General features: G+C 39.6%; 1 protein-coding gene across 1 annotated transcript in view; it reads right to left on the reverse strand.

Annotated features, from left to right (window-relative positions):
- The window catches only part of cyth3a (cytohesin 3a), a 33,456-nt gene extending 16,999 nt beyond the window's left edge, over window positions 1–16,457 (reverse strand). The window contains exons 1-5 of the mRNA XM_044013859.1: window positions 16,159–16,457; window positions 2,619–2,701; window positions 2,223–2,287; window positions 1,592–1,658; window positions 1,328–1,446 (exon numbers count right to left, since the gene is read on the reverse strand). Of these exons, the coding sequence (XP_043869794.1) occupies window positions 1,328–1,446; window positions 1,592–1,658; window positions 2,223–2,287; window positions 2,619–2,701; window positions 16,159–16,177 (353 nt within the window). The 5' untranslated portion in view covers window positions 16,178–16,457. The remainder of the gene's footprint in view (window positions 1–1,327; window positions 1,447–1,591; window positions 1,659–2,222; window positions 2,288–2,618; window positions 2,702–16,158) is intronic.
- Between the last annotated feature and the right edge of the window lie 550 nt (window positions 16,458–17,007).

Consider the following 17,007-nt stretch of genomic DNA (forward strand, 5'->3'; position numbering starts at 1 on the left):
GATTCCACATGAATAAAGAGGAGTCCCCCGAGCCGCTGCACCACCACGCCTCCCACCCCCCACCCCCCTTCATTCAAGCCCTTGTTCTTTGTGCATGTGCAAGCTTCATTGTTTCAGCTACAGTGTCACAATCAGCACAATCAGCACCGTTACCATAATGTCTTCAAACACCTTAAACTTACTCTGTAATGCTTACAATTGAAGCTATATGTTTTACACTGAATTTTAAATCCTTGTTTTTGAGGAAAAACTAAATAAATTCACCTAATTCTCTAAAACCTTTTTTTTTATTATTTTGAAAAGTGTACAATTGAATCAGTTTGTTTTTCCCTGAATTTAAATTCTTGTTTTTGAGGGAAAAAAAACTCTAAATAAAATCACCAAATGTGTTGACTTTCATCACCACCACAAAACAGATGTGAGCCAAATGTCACTTATTGTTGCTCATATTATGGGAATTCTATTTTTAGTTTTTAATGGTTAGATCATGTTTGTGAGGAGCTTATGAGGCCAAGGAACAGGGGAAAAAAAGGATTTCCTCAATGAAAATCCATCACTTTTGACAGAAATATTACAATCACTTCCTTTTTAAAACAAAACTCTCTCTTTAAAAGAAACAGAACAGCAAATACAAGGACTGATTAAAGGCTGAAGCATTGAATTGTTTGATTTTGGACTTACAGGACTATTTGTTTCAAAAATGACGCTGCTGACTTCTTTAAATTTCCATAATCAATGTAAATAATGGAAAAAATGCTATAATTTAACATTTACACCTTTAAAAATGTATAACCAGATTCCTGTTTTGCCTCATAGTGATTTCATTCACTTTAAAACACATTTTTACCCAGAGTGAGACAATGTTTTTGTGTTTTTTATTGTTTTTATTTGTGTTGTTTTATACTTGTTTAAGGTCTATTAAGTCTCATGTTTCTATATTTTATACTTTGTTCCAGCTGTTGTTGGTTGGACTGATTTAATTGTATTTATTCTTAGTGTTTAAACCTTTTTTCATGTTACTAAGTTTGTTTTGCAGCAAAATCACTCAAATTCATTCTGTGTGAAAACCTTCTTGGTCATAAACCAGATTCTGAGTCAGATTCCTGCACTAGAACCTTTCCATAATCCTGGATTTGACAGAGATGTGAGGAGCTTCCTGACCCTTTTTATTCCCAGCTGGACTCTGACGACTGCCTCAAAGACTCATGTTTGGGGGGGTTTGAAGTTTTTAAATCAATTAATCCAGCCCGTAATTCTCTCTCTCTCGCTCTAATCACAGAGGAGCTGTAAATCTCACGTGAGGAGGACAACAACGTCCGGGACTCACCGTTCACCTAAGTAGTCCCCGATCACCGTCTTGTTCAGGCCCTCGCCTTTGTACAGGAACTGTGCGATGTCTTCTGGAGTGTGTTGGAGGAGGTCGTTCTCCAGCAGGAACTGGATTCCCTGGAGACCAAGGAGACAAAAGAAGGAGAAAAAAGAGGACGGCTGTTCATCTCAATCGAGGACAAAGTGTCACCGCTAAGTGAGTGATTCATCCCGTTTTCTTTAAGGCTGCAGAGAGAGAGAGAGAGAGAAGAATGAATCGTACCTTCTTTGGATCCATGTTGAATTTCTTCCTGCCCATGGCAATCTGTTTGTTTCTCTGGGATGTTTTACTGGAACACAAAGACAAAACAATGGAGACTTTTCATTAGGAAGTACATGGATATTAAACAAAAAATGGAATTAGCGATTCACAAAAGCTGCAGTTTATTACAAATTCAGCCGTAAGTGAATGACCTACTTATTTCAATGTCACATAATTGTTTACAGCAAGACCCAACACTTCATTTATTTAAGTAAAGTCATTATTTTACTGCTTATTTTTACTACTCTAGTGATGATCGTTTGATTGTTGCATGTTCTATAGCAATGAAATTAATGCAAATGTTATAAAAAGGATGATCGGTGTGGGCCGAACAAAGAAATAATGATGTTCTACAATCACAGCGATTTCTTTGTTACACAGAGATAATATTCACATTTATGAAGCTGAGAAATCAGAAAACTTAGTTGACAATTAATGAAGTAATGGATTAATAATCAAGTAATTGTTAAATGTAAAGTGATAAAAATCTTTTGTCAGTGTAAATTACAAATAACAAATCATCCAAAAAGTCATTCAGTGTCTAAAAATCATGTAAAATTCAAATATGACATGATAAACTTCAGTGTCTCACCTTTCTCCAACGCACGTCAGCTGCTCGATCTCCGTCATGACCTCTGCGATCTCGAACTTTAACCTCTGAGAGAGGAGAAGAGCGACACGGTCAGTTTCTGTCTTTAGGTTTCAGCGAAGTTCACGTTGACTGGAGCAAACGTAAACCGTGTGCTCATTTGCATCACTTACATCAGCATGCAAATAGATATGACGTGACATCCCCATGCTGATAAAAACATGATGGAGGCAGAAGCGTCAAGTAAAAATGTGACTTTTATTCTCAGTCACCAATCAGCACCTCCTTTGTTCCACTATAAATAAATGAACTGCTAACTTCCTTTCACAGAATGTTTTGCATAAAAAGTACACCAGTGTTTTTCCAGTGTATAATTTTTATACATGTGCAAAGACACACCTCAATGTCATCCAGCAGCTCTCTCTTCCTGCGTCGGATGTTGGACAGCTCGTCCCTCTCCTCCAGGGACAGATCCTCAGGAACTGAAACACGAGAGAGGAAAAAATGTCTCCATTTGTAAACGGCTCACATTCAGAATTTAGATTCAGGTTCACTGCCGGGTAAAGTCAAGTCGCAATACAATTCCTGTTTGCATCCTGCCTCACAAAAATGGAGAAAGGTGAAGATAGAAGGGGAAACAGATGTATCTGTTAGGAAGTCACCTGTCAAACAACAACCTGTGATTAACAGATAAACAAATGGGTGACATACAGTATCATTGCTACCAATATCAAAGTCGGCATTAAACACACCGGTGCTTTTATTGAGCCGCCCAAACAGAGAGATGTTCCCTGAATCCATTTCTCAAAGAGATGCAAAGACAGATTCATCCATTCACACACTGTGACGCTGCATTCGATAATTCATAATTATTCATTCATGTTAAAGGATTAGAAATAAGATTTTCAAGGATTGTGATAAAAAAAAAGTATGTTTTCCGACGTTCGTTGCAGAGAGAATTTACATTTATGAATGAAAAAAATGTTTTTTAACAGTTATATCACAAAAATCAGGTCAGTATTATTAAAGTCTGCCTCCCCTGCACATTCACTTTAACTGCAGAGAGAAACGAGGATCTTAATGATTCCTCTGCACAGTGTTTCCCCCCCGTCTTCCCTCCTCCTTTATTTAGCTCAGGTGGGGAATTCTATTTAAAAAAAAAACCAACAGTTTTCTTTAATTACATCTGAGTTTAGTGATTTCACTCAGTTCTAATCCCTAATCACACGCAGGAAAGTAGGGATGACTCTCTCTCTCTCTCTCTCTATCTCTCCCCCTCACTCTTGTTTTCCAATCTTTATTAAAATCTCCGTTTCATTCTCCCACACACTCACTTCACATCTTTATTTTCCCGTGCACAGCCTGTGCAGTCCCGTGTCATTAAGCCAGCTTAGAGGCAGAGGCAGAGAAACTATGTACGTGTATACATATATATATATATATATATATATATACAGATATATATATATATATATATATATAACAGTCATCTCGTTATCTCGCCTCGCAGGAGTGAATGTGCACCAGTTAAAGGAAAAAGACGGTCACTGATGCTCAGGAGGGAAGCGTTCACCCCCCCACTTTGTGCTTCGATATCTTTCTCAAAGAGTCACGTTCAGGGAAGTTTTGAGTGTTGTTGTACACGTTACTCCAATTAACAATGAGTCAAAAACAAAAAAAAGGAAAAAAGCACTTCCTGACCTAGTTATGTAATCTCTGAATCACGGTGTGTTAAACAGCAGGAGCAACAGCTGAGGGATTTGGTTTGTGGGCCCTGGTTTTTCTTAGACACAGAGGAGGATATAAAGTATGGAAATAGAGACATTAATTAGTGTTACTAACCCCTGGCTAAATGACAGCACTTCAGCAATAGTGTTGGGAATATAGCTTACAAGTCAATTAGAGGCAGTAAAATGTTTTCCATGTTATTGTTTAAAAAAAAAAACCCTGAGCGATGTTTTGTTCTTCCTTTTTTTGACAGAAATCTTCTTAAATGTGAATATGATCAAGTTTCTTTGCTCCAAGTGACAAATAAATCATTAAAACTGAATCATTTTGCTTTGTGGACACTTTACGACTGAAATAAGTCCTTGACTAATCCACAACGTCGTTTCTAATTTGCATTAGAAAAAGTAGTTACGATAAAAGTCGCTGTTTTTGAAGGCACTTGCGCTGGTGGTCTTTTTTGTGACAGGTTCGAGTGAGCTGAACTCGACATGCTCCAGCACAGCAGCACACCAGGCATCAGGGTGGCATGAAACACAAGAACGCGTCACTTTTGAGTGCTCTTGTTGTGTAGATTCTCTGTTGCTTGTTGTTATTGACATGTTTTTATTTCCTTGCAAATACAAAGGTCAGTCTGCACACTCTGAACAGCCTGACCCACAATCTACAGCGAGTTTAGAGGACAATCTCAGAGCTGAAGATGCTGAGATTTCCAGGGCAGGAGAAGAAATGAGAATATTGGAGGAACAGCTGAGGTTGAGATGGTCTTACAAAGCAGGGATAGTGATTGTATTGGACAAAAGATGCTGAAGATGTAGCTGCCAGGCAGGAGTAAATGAAGAGGAGGACCACGGATCAGGTTCAGAAGACAAGATAGAGGCAGATGATCTGCTGTGGCGAAGATCCTGTGTCCTCGCCCAGAGGAAGATAAAGAGCATGCAGCAGGAGACAACGTCGGGGTTTTTGTCCTCAGGCCATGCATTAGCTAATCAAGATATACCCAGACTGCAACTGTGTGTGTGCACGATTACAATCTTCATTCATTACTAATCTAATGAGACGATGTAGTCGCACACACTAATAAAAGCCCCTGACGCCGCTAATGGAGACGCATCGCGATCGTCCTCCACGTCCTCGAGCTGAATCATTTACAGAGTGACTTCTTAAAACCACACATTTTATACATTTAAACACGACTAATGTCTTCTGGTTCTGTGGGTAATCTGGTTTAGTGATGGTGATGGTGGGGGTTCATCTGCAGCGGTGGTCCACCAATTACATTATTAACACACACACACACACACAGATATCACCCCCCCGTGACCTTTTATGACTGATTCAGGAAATGAGTTTAGTGTGGAGCACAGAGGGAAACACGACTTTTAAGACCAAACACGCTACAACAACAATAACCCACTCACATCAATTACAGTGTGAGTCACTGCGTCATCGTAAACACATGACCTCAGGTCACACTGTCCAGTAGAGGAGAGGACAAACAACATTTTAAAGGGATTTAAAGATTTCTTTAAGAAGACATTCAAACTTATAGAGAGGAGTTAGAGTTTTTCTTTCTTTTCTAAACAAAATGCTTGCACTTTTCCTAAATAAAAATCCAAAACCTTGACTTTACGTAGTTTAATGCTTGCGCACTGACTTGTTTGTTGAGATTGTACCTGTTGTGTTTAATAGAAAACACACATATTCAGTACTTTCACATTAACTGTATGTGCCCAGGTAGTGAAATCATATCATATATGACAGATATTCACGCAAAATTCCAGTGCGATAATGTTTAAATGTTTAAATCCAGGGTTTTCCACCACTGTCTGATGCTACAAACACGTCGACAGTGAGAGAGAATAGAGTTGTGTGTGTTAACAGAGTTGTTGTCGTAGTAACATCGACGTCCTTACGTGAACGTTGATGACAAAAACCTGTGGTGAAGGCAAAATATTTTCACACCAGTGATTTCGGAGAAGCAGGGAGGGGGTTGGGGTTCAGTCGATCAGCAGTTGCCATGGTTACTAGTTATTAGTTGGCAGCATCTTTGGTTTAGCAGGAGGAGCTAGCGTGTAGTCGCGCTACAACGGCTACACGGCAACAACAACACGGTGTGGCCGAGATATTCGATTTACAATCGCGATGGTGACACCCTGAATAATTATCCAGATAATTAAAGATTAAGTTTTGCTCCTGAGTGAAAGATGAAAATTCTTCATGGAAAGAGAACGACAAACATGTCACATTTCATCTGCGAGAAACAACGTGTCATCGCAATGACGTGTTGTGACGAAGGAGACGTTTTCTTTTTGTTTCTTCACTGCACATCTCGTTAAGTCTCTGTGGAGGAAGATGAGCTGCAGTGCTGCGCCATCATGAACTACGGAAGCCCAAAGGGAAGTTAAGGAAGAATCCATTTGCCTTAACAACAAACTGAATTGCATTCATGAATGAATTACTTCATTAATGAAGCAGAATCTACCTGCATTTAACTGAAGACAGAGAGAAAAGAACTGTTCATTCATCGCAGTTGTGCAGGAGAAGCAGCGAGGTGGTCGAAGCACATGGAGCTCAGAGCGAAAAATCCCACGCTCACTTAACTCTGGCTGCAGACCCAGTTTTCACCAACTCTGTCTGTGTGTGTGTGTGTGAGAGAGGATTTAACGGACTTTAATTAAGTGGATGAGCTTTAAAAAAAAAAAAAAGTAGAGCACATGCACGGACACAGGAAGTCAGAACCTTCAGCTGGATCCAGAGTCTAATCTGAGCACTGTCACCTCTGACCCCTCCGACTGTAGATGAAGACACGGCTCTGAATGACAGCAGAGGTCAGACAAACAGACACACAGAGAGACAGACAGTTGGCTGTAATCCCACGCACTCAGCCCTCACCGCTGCTGTTTAAGCTCAGTGCGAGTGAGACGTATGACAGCAGCATTCAAAAGAAACGCAGGTTTTCACAAGTCCGACTTGAACCCGCTCTGCCTCAGTGATGCCGAGTCAATCATGTGAAGTGAACGTGTCCCTTTAATGACATGCAGGATTCAATTCGATTCAGTTCGATTCTCGATTCTTTTATCACAGGTGGTTCTGCCATCTTCAGACTAGTTTATTCTCGGAAAAATCCAGGTATTTAAACCTGCGAAAGTTGAAATGAGACAGGTTCTAACTGCTTTCAGAGGCTAAATACCGGGACTTGTACTTAAAGTTATCAAGCTGATGAGGTTTGGAGCTTCGGAATTCGACATATTGTCCAGATTTATCCAGTAAATTTGAGTTATTATAAATGTATTTCAGACACTAGGGGGATCTCTCTCTCTCTCCCTCTCAATCAAAACAATAAGAAAAGACCTAGTTAGAGGACAGACAGGGAGCAGCGTGCAATCATGAGCTTGAGCTGCTTTCCTAATGAATCCAGTAATAAAATAATACAACTGGATTTTAAACTGGTATTGCTCCTAACCAACATCAACACTCAGGTCTTCTAGAAAGAGACTTTAGTGTCTGTGGATCAGCATTCATGAAAACCTGAGGGCAGAATAAAGTGTTAAAGGTGTTTATTTACAGTAGTGCCTTAAGATAATGTATGTTATGATTTGGCGCTATACAGTTAAATTGAATTGAATTGAATTGACACCGGTTCTAATGGGTTCAAACTTGATTATGTATCAGAAAAAGGGGGACACGGATCCTATAAGACTGAACTTGGTATCATATCAGTTAATTCCTAGTTTTATTGAGCTGCTGTTAAATTGTTGGTCTGAATTGAAATAATTGAGGAGCAACAATTTGTCCCTTTGCGTGAGGAGACACTTGAGGGAGTTGATGTCGTGTTTAATTATTAACTAACCTCTTGGATCATGAGGAGAATGTGGGGCTCGAGGAGCTGAAGAGCTTTCACACTGATTGCTCTGGTTAATCTGCAGTTTTGAGAGCGAGACCCCCTGCTGTGAGTGCATCTGAGGTGGTCTGCACTCCGTGTCCTCCTCGTACGACACATGTGCTCAGCATCAGCCCTGTGTCAATATTTAATTCGGCATTGCCAGTAGAATCTGTGGGGGGGGGCGGAGCGAGCCTTCTACTGCCATATGCTGGCAGCCAAAGTAACTATCATCTAATGATTTGATCAGCCTGAGAGTGAACTTCAGGGATGCTGTTTCTTCTGGCATCCAGGCAAAAATTAGGGAGGTATTTCACAGAGTCAGCGCAGTTTGTTTTTAAATCCTTGTAAAATGAAATCACTACAGCATCATTTGAGAACTCAGCCGACAGGAGTGGAAGAAACCGAGGTGAGAGAAGAATAAATGATTTCCAGACACCTCTGCTGCGCTGCTTCCTGCAGGAGTCAGGTGCTGCAGATTTGTAGCGTGGGAGCCATTTTAAATGTTCAAATTCATGCATGAGAATCAACGAGCGCAAGCGAGTGCAGCGGAGTCTCTGACAAAACAAAAACAAAAAAAGCTGACAATGTGCACAAAGCCAGCAGGAAGCAGGAGACTGGAGCGACTGCAGCGCCGCTGCGTGATCGTCTCCATCCTGATGTTTCCAGGATGTTCCTGTGATGCTTGTGCGTCTGCCTGCAATAACACCCCAGTTTGGCACAAAACAATGAATCCCATTCTCATCACACTTGATCAGAAACAACAGCGACGGGAGCCACACACAACGCTTTTGGTCTCTCTCTTCTATTGGTTCCAGGTTCACTAGAGTTCCTTAAAGTTAAATACCAACCTGATCCACGACGACCTGCTGCTGCTTTCAAGACCTTCCATGAAAAGCAGATGGAGTTGTGTTTGAAACAGAAGAGTAGAAATATAAAAAAAGGGGACAGGAAATGAAGCAACAGAGCGCCAGGACGTTTTATGAAGGTGAGAATGAGCTGGGTGTGGGTGTCTTTCTCCATTTGTGTCAAGACAGAAGCCAAGAAATACACGTCTGTAGCCTGCAGCCACTCTGAACCTGTATGGTCAGCTGGAGCCTGTTACTCCGACGCAGGACGTCTCTGCGATCCTTAACGTCCCTCACAGTTTCCTCCCTGTCTCCCACTCATTTAATTTGTCCGGCCTTTTGTCTCCCATCTGCTCTCCGTCTCACGCTTCGGGATCTTCCCCTCCTGACAGCTCCAAGCTGTAACTCCAGGCAAAGCAAAACATTTTATTCACAACAGAGATGTTGTCTCACTAAAAGCTACGATGCCTTGTTTTCCCCACACACACAAACTGCCATGGAGATGGGAACATGTCGGAAAAGCCTCCTCAGTCTCTCTCCTAATCAAGTCCATATGTAGTCTCTCAACACTCTTTGGTTTGTTACGAGCTCAGACAAAGCTCTGCTCCGCCGTGCGCCAGCAGAGTGTGTGTTTGTGTGTTTGTCTTGTTGCATGTGGTGGTATAATGTTCCCCACGTTTAATCTTCTAACACTGTGCCACAAAAACCCAGAATGTTGGCAGTCAAAATGAATTTGTGCTCCCTGCAGTTCTCAGCCAGACTGCCGCGTCGACCAGCGACGTTGTAAAACAGAGAGCACTTTTTAACACGTAGTTTGGCATCTGTGTCAACACCGTGAAGAGTAATGTGTTTTACCAGGAACCACTGCTGACGGTGACTCCCCTCTACGAGCATTCAAAGAAACCGAGCCCACTCTCCCCTTCCTCTCCCCTGTGCCCCAGTTTTCCTTTCACCCCAACCTGTCTAGGCAGATGCCGCACATCTTTGAGTCTGGTTCTCTCAGAGATTTCTTCCAGTATGTTGTGATTTGGCGTTATACAAATAAAATAGAATTGAATTGCTTTATTTTAACAGAAAATATGTTCAGTAGCCTGATTGTTCAAGTAAGAATAAATGTTTAAAAATGTTAATTTTACTAGCTGGTTTCCATTCAAATGTTAGCCGTCAAATATCGATATATCAGCAAATATAATATATAACATTATATATAATATAATATATAATAATATAACCATTAAACTGGAATTACCACAGTCAATACCAGTCTTGTATAAAGTACCTTAAAGGGATAGTTGAGTAAAAGTATGCTAGCAGAAAATGACTTTGGTAGAAGTTGAAGTTACGTTTTTATATTACTTAAGTAAAAGTCTTTAAGTATATGACATTTACTGTGCTTAAGTAATCTTCTGATATAAAATATACTTACAGTTTTAGAAGTAAAAGTATTTAAAAAGTAAGAAAGATGGTGGCTCAGTGGAAGGACAAGTTGTCTTTCAACTAGACGGTTGTGGGTTCAATTCCTGGCTCTTCTAGTCTATTTGTATCCTTGAGCAAGACACTTAATCCCATGTATAAATATAGACCATTACCAACGCTTCCTCTGATTTTATTTGATAGTAACAAAGATAGTTATAGGAAATGTAGTGGAGGTTTTGTTGTTGTGACTTTTAAAGCTTTGAAGCTTGATTTAAAAAGTAAAATTGTGAATCAAATGAAAATTAGACTTGAATTAAATATTTAACCCAAACCTCTGAGCCCTACATCAAACACTTAATCAACCATGAAAATGGATGCTGATTAATTCTCTTCTAATCATAAATTAGACTCATTATTTCAGCTCGGATGCGTTTTTTACTCAAGCCATACGTGAAGCACCTCTCCAGAGAGTGACATTAGACAGATGTAGCCTGCAGATGCAGAGAGAGAGAAACAGATGTGTGAGCTCCGTTTCATCGCTGTCCAGCCATTCAGCACCAAACACTTACGTTAATCCAGCCAGACGCCCTGGGAGAAGTACAGCGCTGCAGAGCTGCAGAGCTACAGAGCTGCAAGCCCATACTTTCCCCAAGTGACTATCTGATGTCCTCCCACATACTCCGCTACAGCCACAACAAAGACCAAACCTTAATCACACCAACTTCCACTTCTTACCAAATAATCCCACTCACTGCTGCGAGCCCAGACGTCAAGAAACCATACGTACAGTGAAGGAATTTTTTAAAACAGGTTGGGTTTCATGTCTGGTCTGGTGAATGTGATATGCAATAACACGCTTAAGTCTACGGTTGTACAGGGGCGGAAGATTCCTGGTAAATTTTAGTCTGGGAATTTTAGAATTATTCCATATTGGAAACTTTCTATGGGAAATTTAAAGAAAGTGTGTCATGTACAAATATATTGTTCATTCACGCTGAAGGATACAATTAAAAAACATGACGTAGATTTACATATATATATACACGATATTATATATACTTAAATATCTTAATTATTGCAATATGATATTCTCATGATATTTAAGTCATGATACCATATTATCGCAATGCGATATTATCATGATACCATATTATCATGATATTTAAGTCACAATACGATATTATCGTGATACAATATTATCATATTTAAGTCAGGCTACGATATAATCGCGGTACAATATAATCATGATATCTAAGTCAGGATACGATATAATCGCGGTACGATATAAGCATGATATTTAAGTCAGGATACGATATAATCACGGTATGATATTATCATGATATTTAGGTCAGAATACGATATTATCGTGACATAATATTATCATATTTAAGTCAGGATACGATATAATCGCGGTACGATATTATCATGATATTTAAGTCAGGATACCATATTATTGTGATACGATATTATCATGATATTTTAGTCACAATACCATATTATTGTGATACGATATTATCATAATATTTAAGTCACAATACCATATTATCGCGATATTGTGACTGTGTGTCTGCAAAATCATTTGTTGTGATAAACTTGCACAACAGCTTTTGAACCTTTGAAAAGTCCAGGTATTTTGCAACCCCAGTAAAATCAGACGTAAAAATGTTAAGTTTTTCATCATTTCTTTGAAAGGGAGATACTTAGGGAAGACCAATCAGAGAGCGGAGACGTGTAATCAGTGTAATCAGTGTTCAGCAAACAGACCTGGACCCTGAACGCACCATTAAAACCTTCTCACAGACAAAACAAAGTCACTAATTGTTGTTTTCACACACACATTCACACGTAGTGCAGAGAGAATAGAAGAATGGAAGGAAAGGCCTTTCCCTTTTTTCCCACGGTCAGATAGAGAGAAGAGTGTAGATTGACACGGCGAGGTTATCGTGGCACTCACACAGGAAATGTGCTCCGGGAAACCTCGCAGGGACTCCATGAGTAAACTTTTCTGCACATTTTCATTCACGCTGTTTAGGTGAATTGTATTCGTTTCAACGATTTAATACCCCTGACACTAAAAAACAGCTATTTACTCAGCCCGTTAATCCCTCGACTGGAGCATCGTGGAGCCGCTGTAAAGAAGAGAAAAACGCCAAAAAAGTCAAGTGTTAAAATTCATGGCCTCCATCCAGCCATTCAGCGAGGCCGTTTCTGTTTCTGTGTTCTTTCCACTTCTCATTCCAGCGATACAATGACGCTAAAAATAGACACATGACTAATAAAAAAACACTTCTTCGAGCCTGTTGCTGATTCTCAGGCACTCTGAGGTTCAGACTCTGTCTGCGCTGCGAGCAGAGGAGCGCCCACTGTGATTAACGAGCACAGTAAACTCGCACTAATGAATTCCATGCTACAGCTGAGTCCCACAACTAACACACAGTGGCACAGTTTATGTAGAAGGGATGAGCCCATACCATTCTCTGGTGGTCAGCAACCGGCGGCTGATATTGGAAAAAGAAAAAAGTCTAATCTGCAAAACTGTAGTGCAACAGCAGCTTTGAGTGGTCATCAACACTACAAACGTTTGATATAAATACGAGGGCCCTATGATTTTGTAATCTCGTGGAATTTGTCAAAATGAGGTTCATGTACAGACTCCAATCTGACTAAGCTTGTACATGCAGGAGAAATCGGATTATGAATCGCCATATCAAGGTACGTTAGTCCGACTAAGACTATAAAACCATATGATTGTCTTATTCTGACTAAAATCGGACTCTTAACATGTAGTATGTAAACGCACTGGAGCCGCTACAAAGAACAATGACAGCTACAGATTCAGGACGAGAATTTGTCCAGAATTTAAGAAAACGGAGCCACGCGGTTGGTGTAGTGGTTTCCTTTGCAGCAAGAAGAAAAAACATGCAGATTATCAGGCAAATTGGACACTCACAATCGACTGTAGGTGTGAGAGTGTGATTGGCACCAGCGCCCCCTCATGTGGAGGATAAAGCAGTAGAAGATGAGTGAGTTTAAGAAAAAAATAAAACAGTAATCTTTGACCACATGTGGCACACACACACACTGTACTGTACTGTACTGTACGCGCAGCCATGAGGTCACTCACGCGGTGATAATGAGCACATTTGTGGGTATGAATGCCGTGAATAGCTTGGACATCATCAGCCTTTCATCCCTCCAGGCCGGTGTTGTGATATCAAGGTGAGCGTGTGAACAATGTTAAGTGACGCGAGTGTGAGAGAGTGTGAACCAGAGCTCTGGCTCCATTGGTTTTTAACATTTATGGTAAGTTATTTTAATGATCCACATTCTTGTGTCGTGTGTTTCCAGTTCTGATCAGGTGACTCTCTGACATCCTGTCCCAGGGTGACGGACAGCATAGACTCGTCTGATTTGTGAGGGGATGACATTTACATGTCATTTAGCAGAACTTTTATCCAAAGCGACTTACAAAAGTGCATTTAAACATTTGGGTACAAATAAGAGCTAGAAGTAAGTAAGAGCTTCAAGTAGATCAAACTATGAAGTGCTAGTCATAAGTGCGAAGTACAAGTTTTTTTTGTTTTTTTTACGGCCAAACACGAGACGTCACGGTTAAAGTTACGGGTCAAAACCTCAACACTTTGTCAACAAATGTTAACAAACCCTCAAACACACACGAAGAAGTAGAGGTTTGTAAAAAGAGGACATTTCAGCAACGTAAGTGCCCAAAATACAAATGAATTATCATAATTTATATTTAATGTAGTTTAAAACACAATAAAAGTGAAGAAAATGTTAAGTTGAACACAAAAAACTAACAAATGTAAGTTAAGCTCAATGAAACAGGATCAAATCAGGTCATTCTAACATATCATATAATGTAAGGCTACAAAGATGGATCTATTTTGATGATCACTTTAGGTGGCTTCTTATTATAGTATAATTAAAACTTCTTAAATTTGAATATTTATGAAACAAAGAAATCATTCAAATGGAAAAAACAAGACACAATGTCAAGGTTTTGGAAACACTGATCAATATTGTTTAACATTTTCTGAACCAAACAACTAAAAATGAATCAAGAAAATAATGGAAAGATGATCGATATAGTATTTTATAGGTTTATGTGTATGTATTTACATATTTTTACTACTTGCTGCTATTACTCTATGATAAATGATGAATTTTAAATATATTTCAAAATGATTGATTTGTTTGAATATATTGTATTCAAACAAATCAATCATTTTTAAATCGAAATCACAGTTGAAATCAATGCAATTATCAAATCGCAAAGGCTGCAATTGAATGATTCTATATTTGATTGTTCTGTGCCTCCATACAATCTCATACAATATCTTAAAGTTCTCATCTTTGCATTATAGTATAACAATTCATATTTTTGATGGTGATGATTTGTCACTAAAACAATTATTGCACTCAAATTAAACTAGACAAATAGATTCAGACGGATCACACAGAGCGTGGAGGACAAGTAGGACAAGGTGAGCGAGGGTAAAATGTGGAAGTAGAGACGATGAGGGTCTCTGTTAATCTGCAACAGTTTAACTGACAAACTCTTATCAGACCTGGATTTACACACACACACACACACACACACACACACACACACCACCTTCAAGGTCTTTTGAGTCCACACGGCGGTTTGGATTATCTGGTCAGGGACATGTGTGTGTGTGTGTGCGTGTTCTTGTATATGTCACTTTGTGAGGACCAAAATCGTATATAAACCATATGGAGTGAGGACATTTTCCTCACATCTTTAAAGAGCTTTTTTGGGGGAGGGTTAAGACTTGGTTTTAGGGTTAGAGTTGGGAATATATTATGTCTATGATGTGTCCTCACTATGAATGAAGTGCAAACATGTGTGTGTGGTCTTGTATTTGTCATTGTTCTAGGACGTTTTCTGGTGTCAAACACTGACCTTGTCAGGACCTGTAGTCCTCATGGAGACCAAAACCTAATAGTCCTAATGAGGCAGAACCTCATTTCTGAGGAACAGGTTAAGTTTAGGACTAAGATTTGAATTGTTGGTTTGATGAAGGTAAAGGTTAATGCTTAAGGTTAGGGATAAGGTTTTGTTTAGTCTGTCCAAATGAATGGAAGTCAGTGAAGAGTCCTTAAAAGGATAGCTATGTGATCCTGTGTGTGTGTGTGTGTGTGTGTGTGTGTGTATGTATGTGTGTGTGCGCGTTTCACCCACTATCACATGATAATAAACCTGCAGCCACCGTGAGAGCAGTAATCATGGCTGGACATGCAGCTGCTCTGGATTACTTCATTCACCTTTATCTCAAAACGACACCAACAAAGTTTTTTCACAACAGCCTGTACCTTCATCTACAGTATCACTACACAGTATCATCAGTACTAAGTGCTATTAAATAATAAGTTCAAGTAATGTCTGTGTAATAAATTTGACGAATGAAAGAGCCGAATTAATCCATGAACGTGACAAAAGTTTAGTTCTGGACTGATGATCAGGCAAATAAACAGAACATAAAGATGCCACCTTATACTAAATATAATCTAAATCCATGGTTCTTCAAGGAAGTAAATCATCTTAAATGTTACATACTGGACCTTTAATGAACGTACTAGGGGTACTTTTGTGATATTTCACAGTACCCCAAGTACGTTCAATTAAAGCCGAAAAATGACCTTAAATGTTACATACTGGAGCTTTAAAATCTGAAAAATTACCTTAAATGTTACATACTGGAGCTTTAAAATCTGAAAAATGACCTTAAATGTTACATACTGGAGCTTTAATGAACGTGCAGCCTGTCTCACACGTGAGCATAATTACCTGCCTGTTCCTTTATTAACAGGTGTTACCACTGAGTTCACGTTGTTGTTTTGTGTGTTTGTGTGTTACAGTGAGGCAACAAAAACAACATGTTGGAGCAGACACACATCCATCTGCTCACATCCATCCACACCGTGTGTTCTCCTCTTCCTCCCATCCATCCATTCATGCACGGGGGACAGGAAAACTGCGTGGCGTGGGTCATAAAAATAACAATAATAATAATAACAGTCTTACCGTGATTGTCCTCGTCCATCTTCCACGAGAAGGTAAAACCTGTGAAGGTGTTGGTTCGTTTCTCTTTTTTTTTACCCTCCGCTGTCAAATAGACATTCGAAGCCGGTGTTGTGTTGACGGACAGACGGGTTGAAGGCGCGCGTGTCAGCGGCGGAATTAACGTGCAAAGACACAAATAAAACACGGGAAGTGTCCGCGTTTGTACACTAGAAGATGGTCACTGAGTGTAGATGTGATATTTGAGTCTGAGGGAGACACAGCAGCGGCTCTTCTCTCCTCCTCTGCTGCTCCCTCCTTCTCCTCCTCCTGCTTTCACATTAGCGACGCCGCTACCGCTGTGACGTCATCAAACCACGCCCACAACACACAGAGTTGAACACTGTTTGACTATTCCTCAGCAGCTGCCCACTAGTGGTCCTTGGTGGTATTGCTGCTGGACATCAGGCCTGAATTTACCATTTACACAGTATAGTCTTTGTTTCTATAGAAAATATACTGTATATATACATATATATGTATACAGTATATACATGTATTTGTTTTTTTGTAAAAAAAAAATACATATATCATACTTATAACAGAAACTAATTTGATCTACATAATAAAATATTTTAAATCTATGATATAAATGTCATAATCTCTGTATAATAATGATATAATGTGTTTTTAAAGTAATAATGAACGGCTTTAACTTGGACAGTGAAGTGACTGCTCAGTCCCTGCACCAAAGTCCATAGAGAAAATCACTGACTTTACGTCATGCCACACAGGAGTTGTTGATCCACTGCTGCCTCCATCCTTAAGTTCAAATGTGTTGTTTTTTAAAAAATTCGGCATTTGTATTTTCTT

The sequence above is a fragment of the Solea senegalensis genome, linkage group LG18 (genome assembly GCF_019176455.1).
Source record: "Solea senegalensis isolate Sse05_10M linkage group LG18, IFAPA_SoseM_1, whole genome shotgun sequence".
NCBI lineage: Eukaryota > Metazoa > Chordata > Actinopteri > Pleuronectiformes > Soleidae > Solea > Solea senegalensis.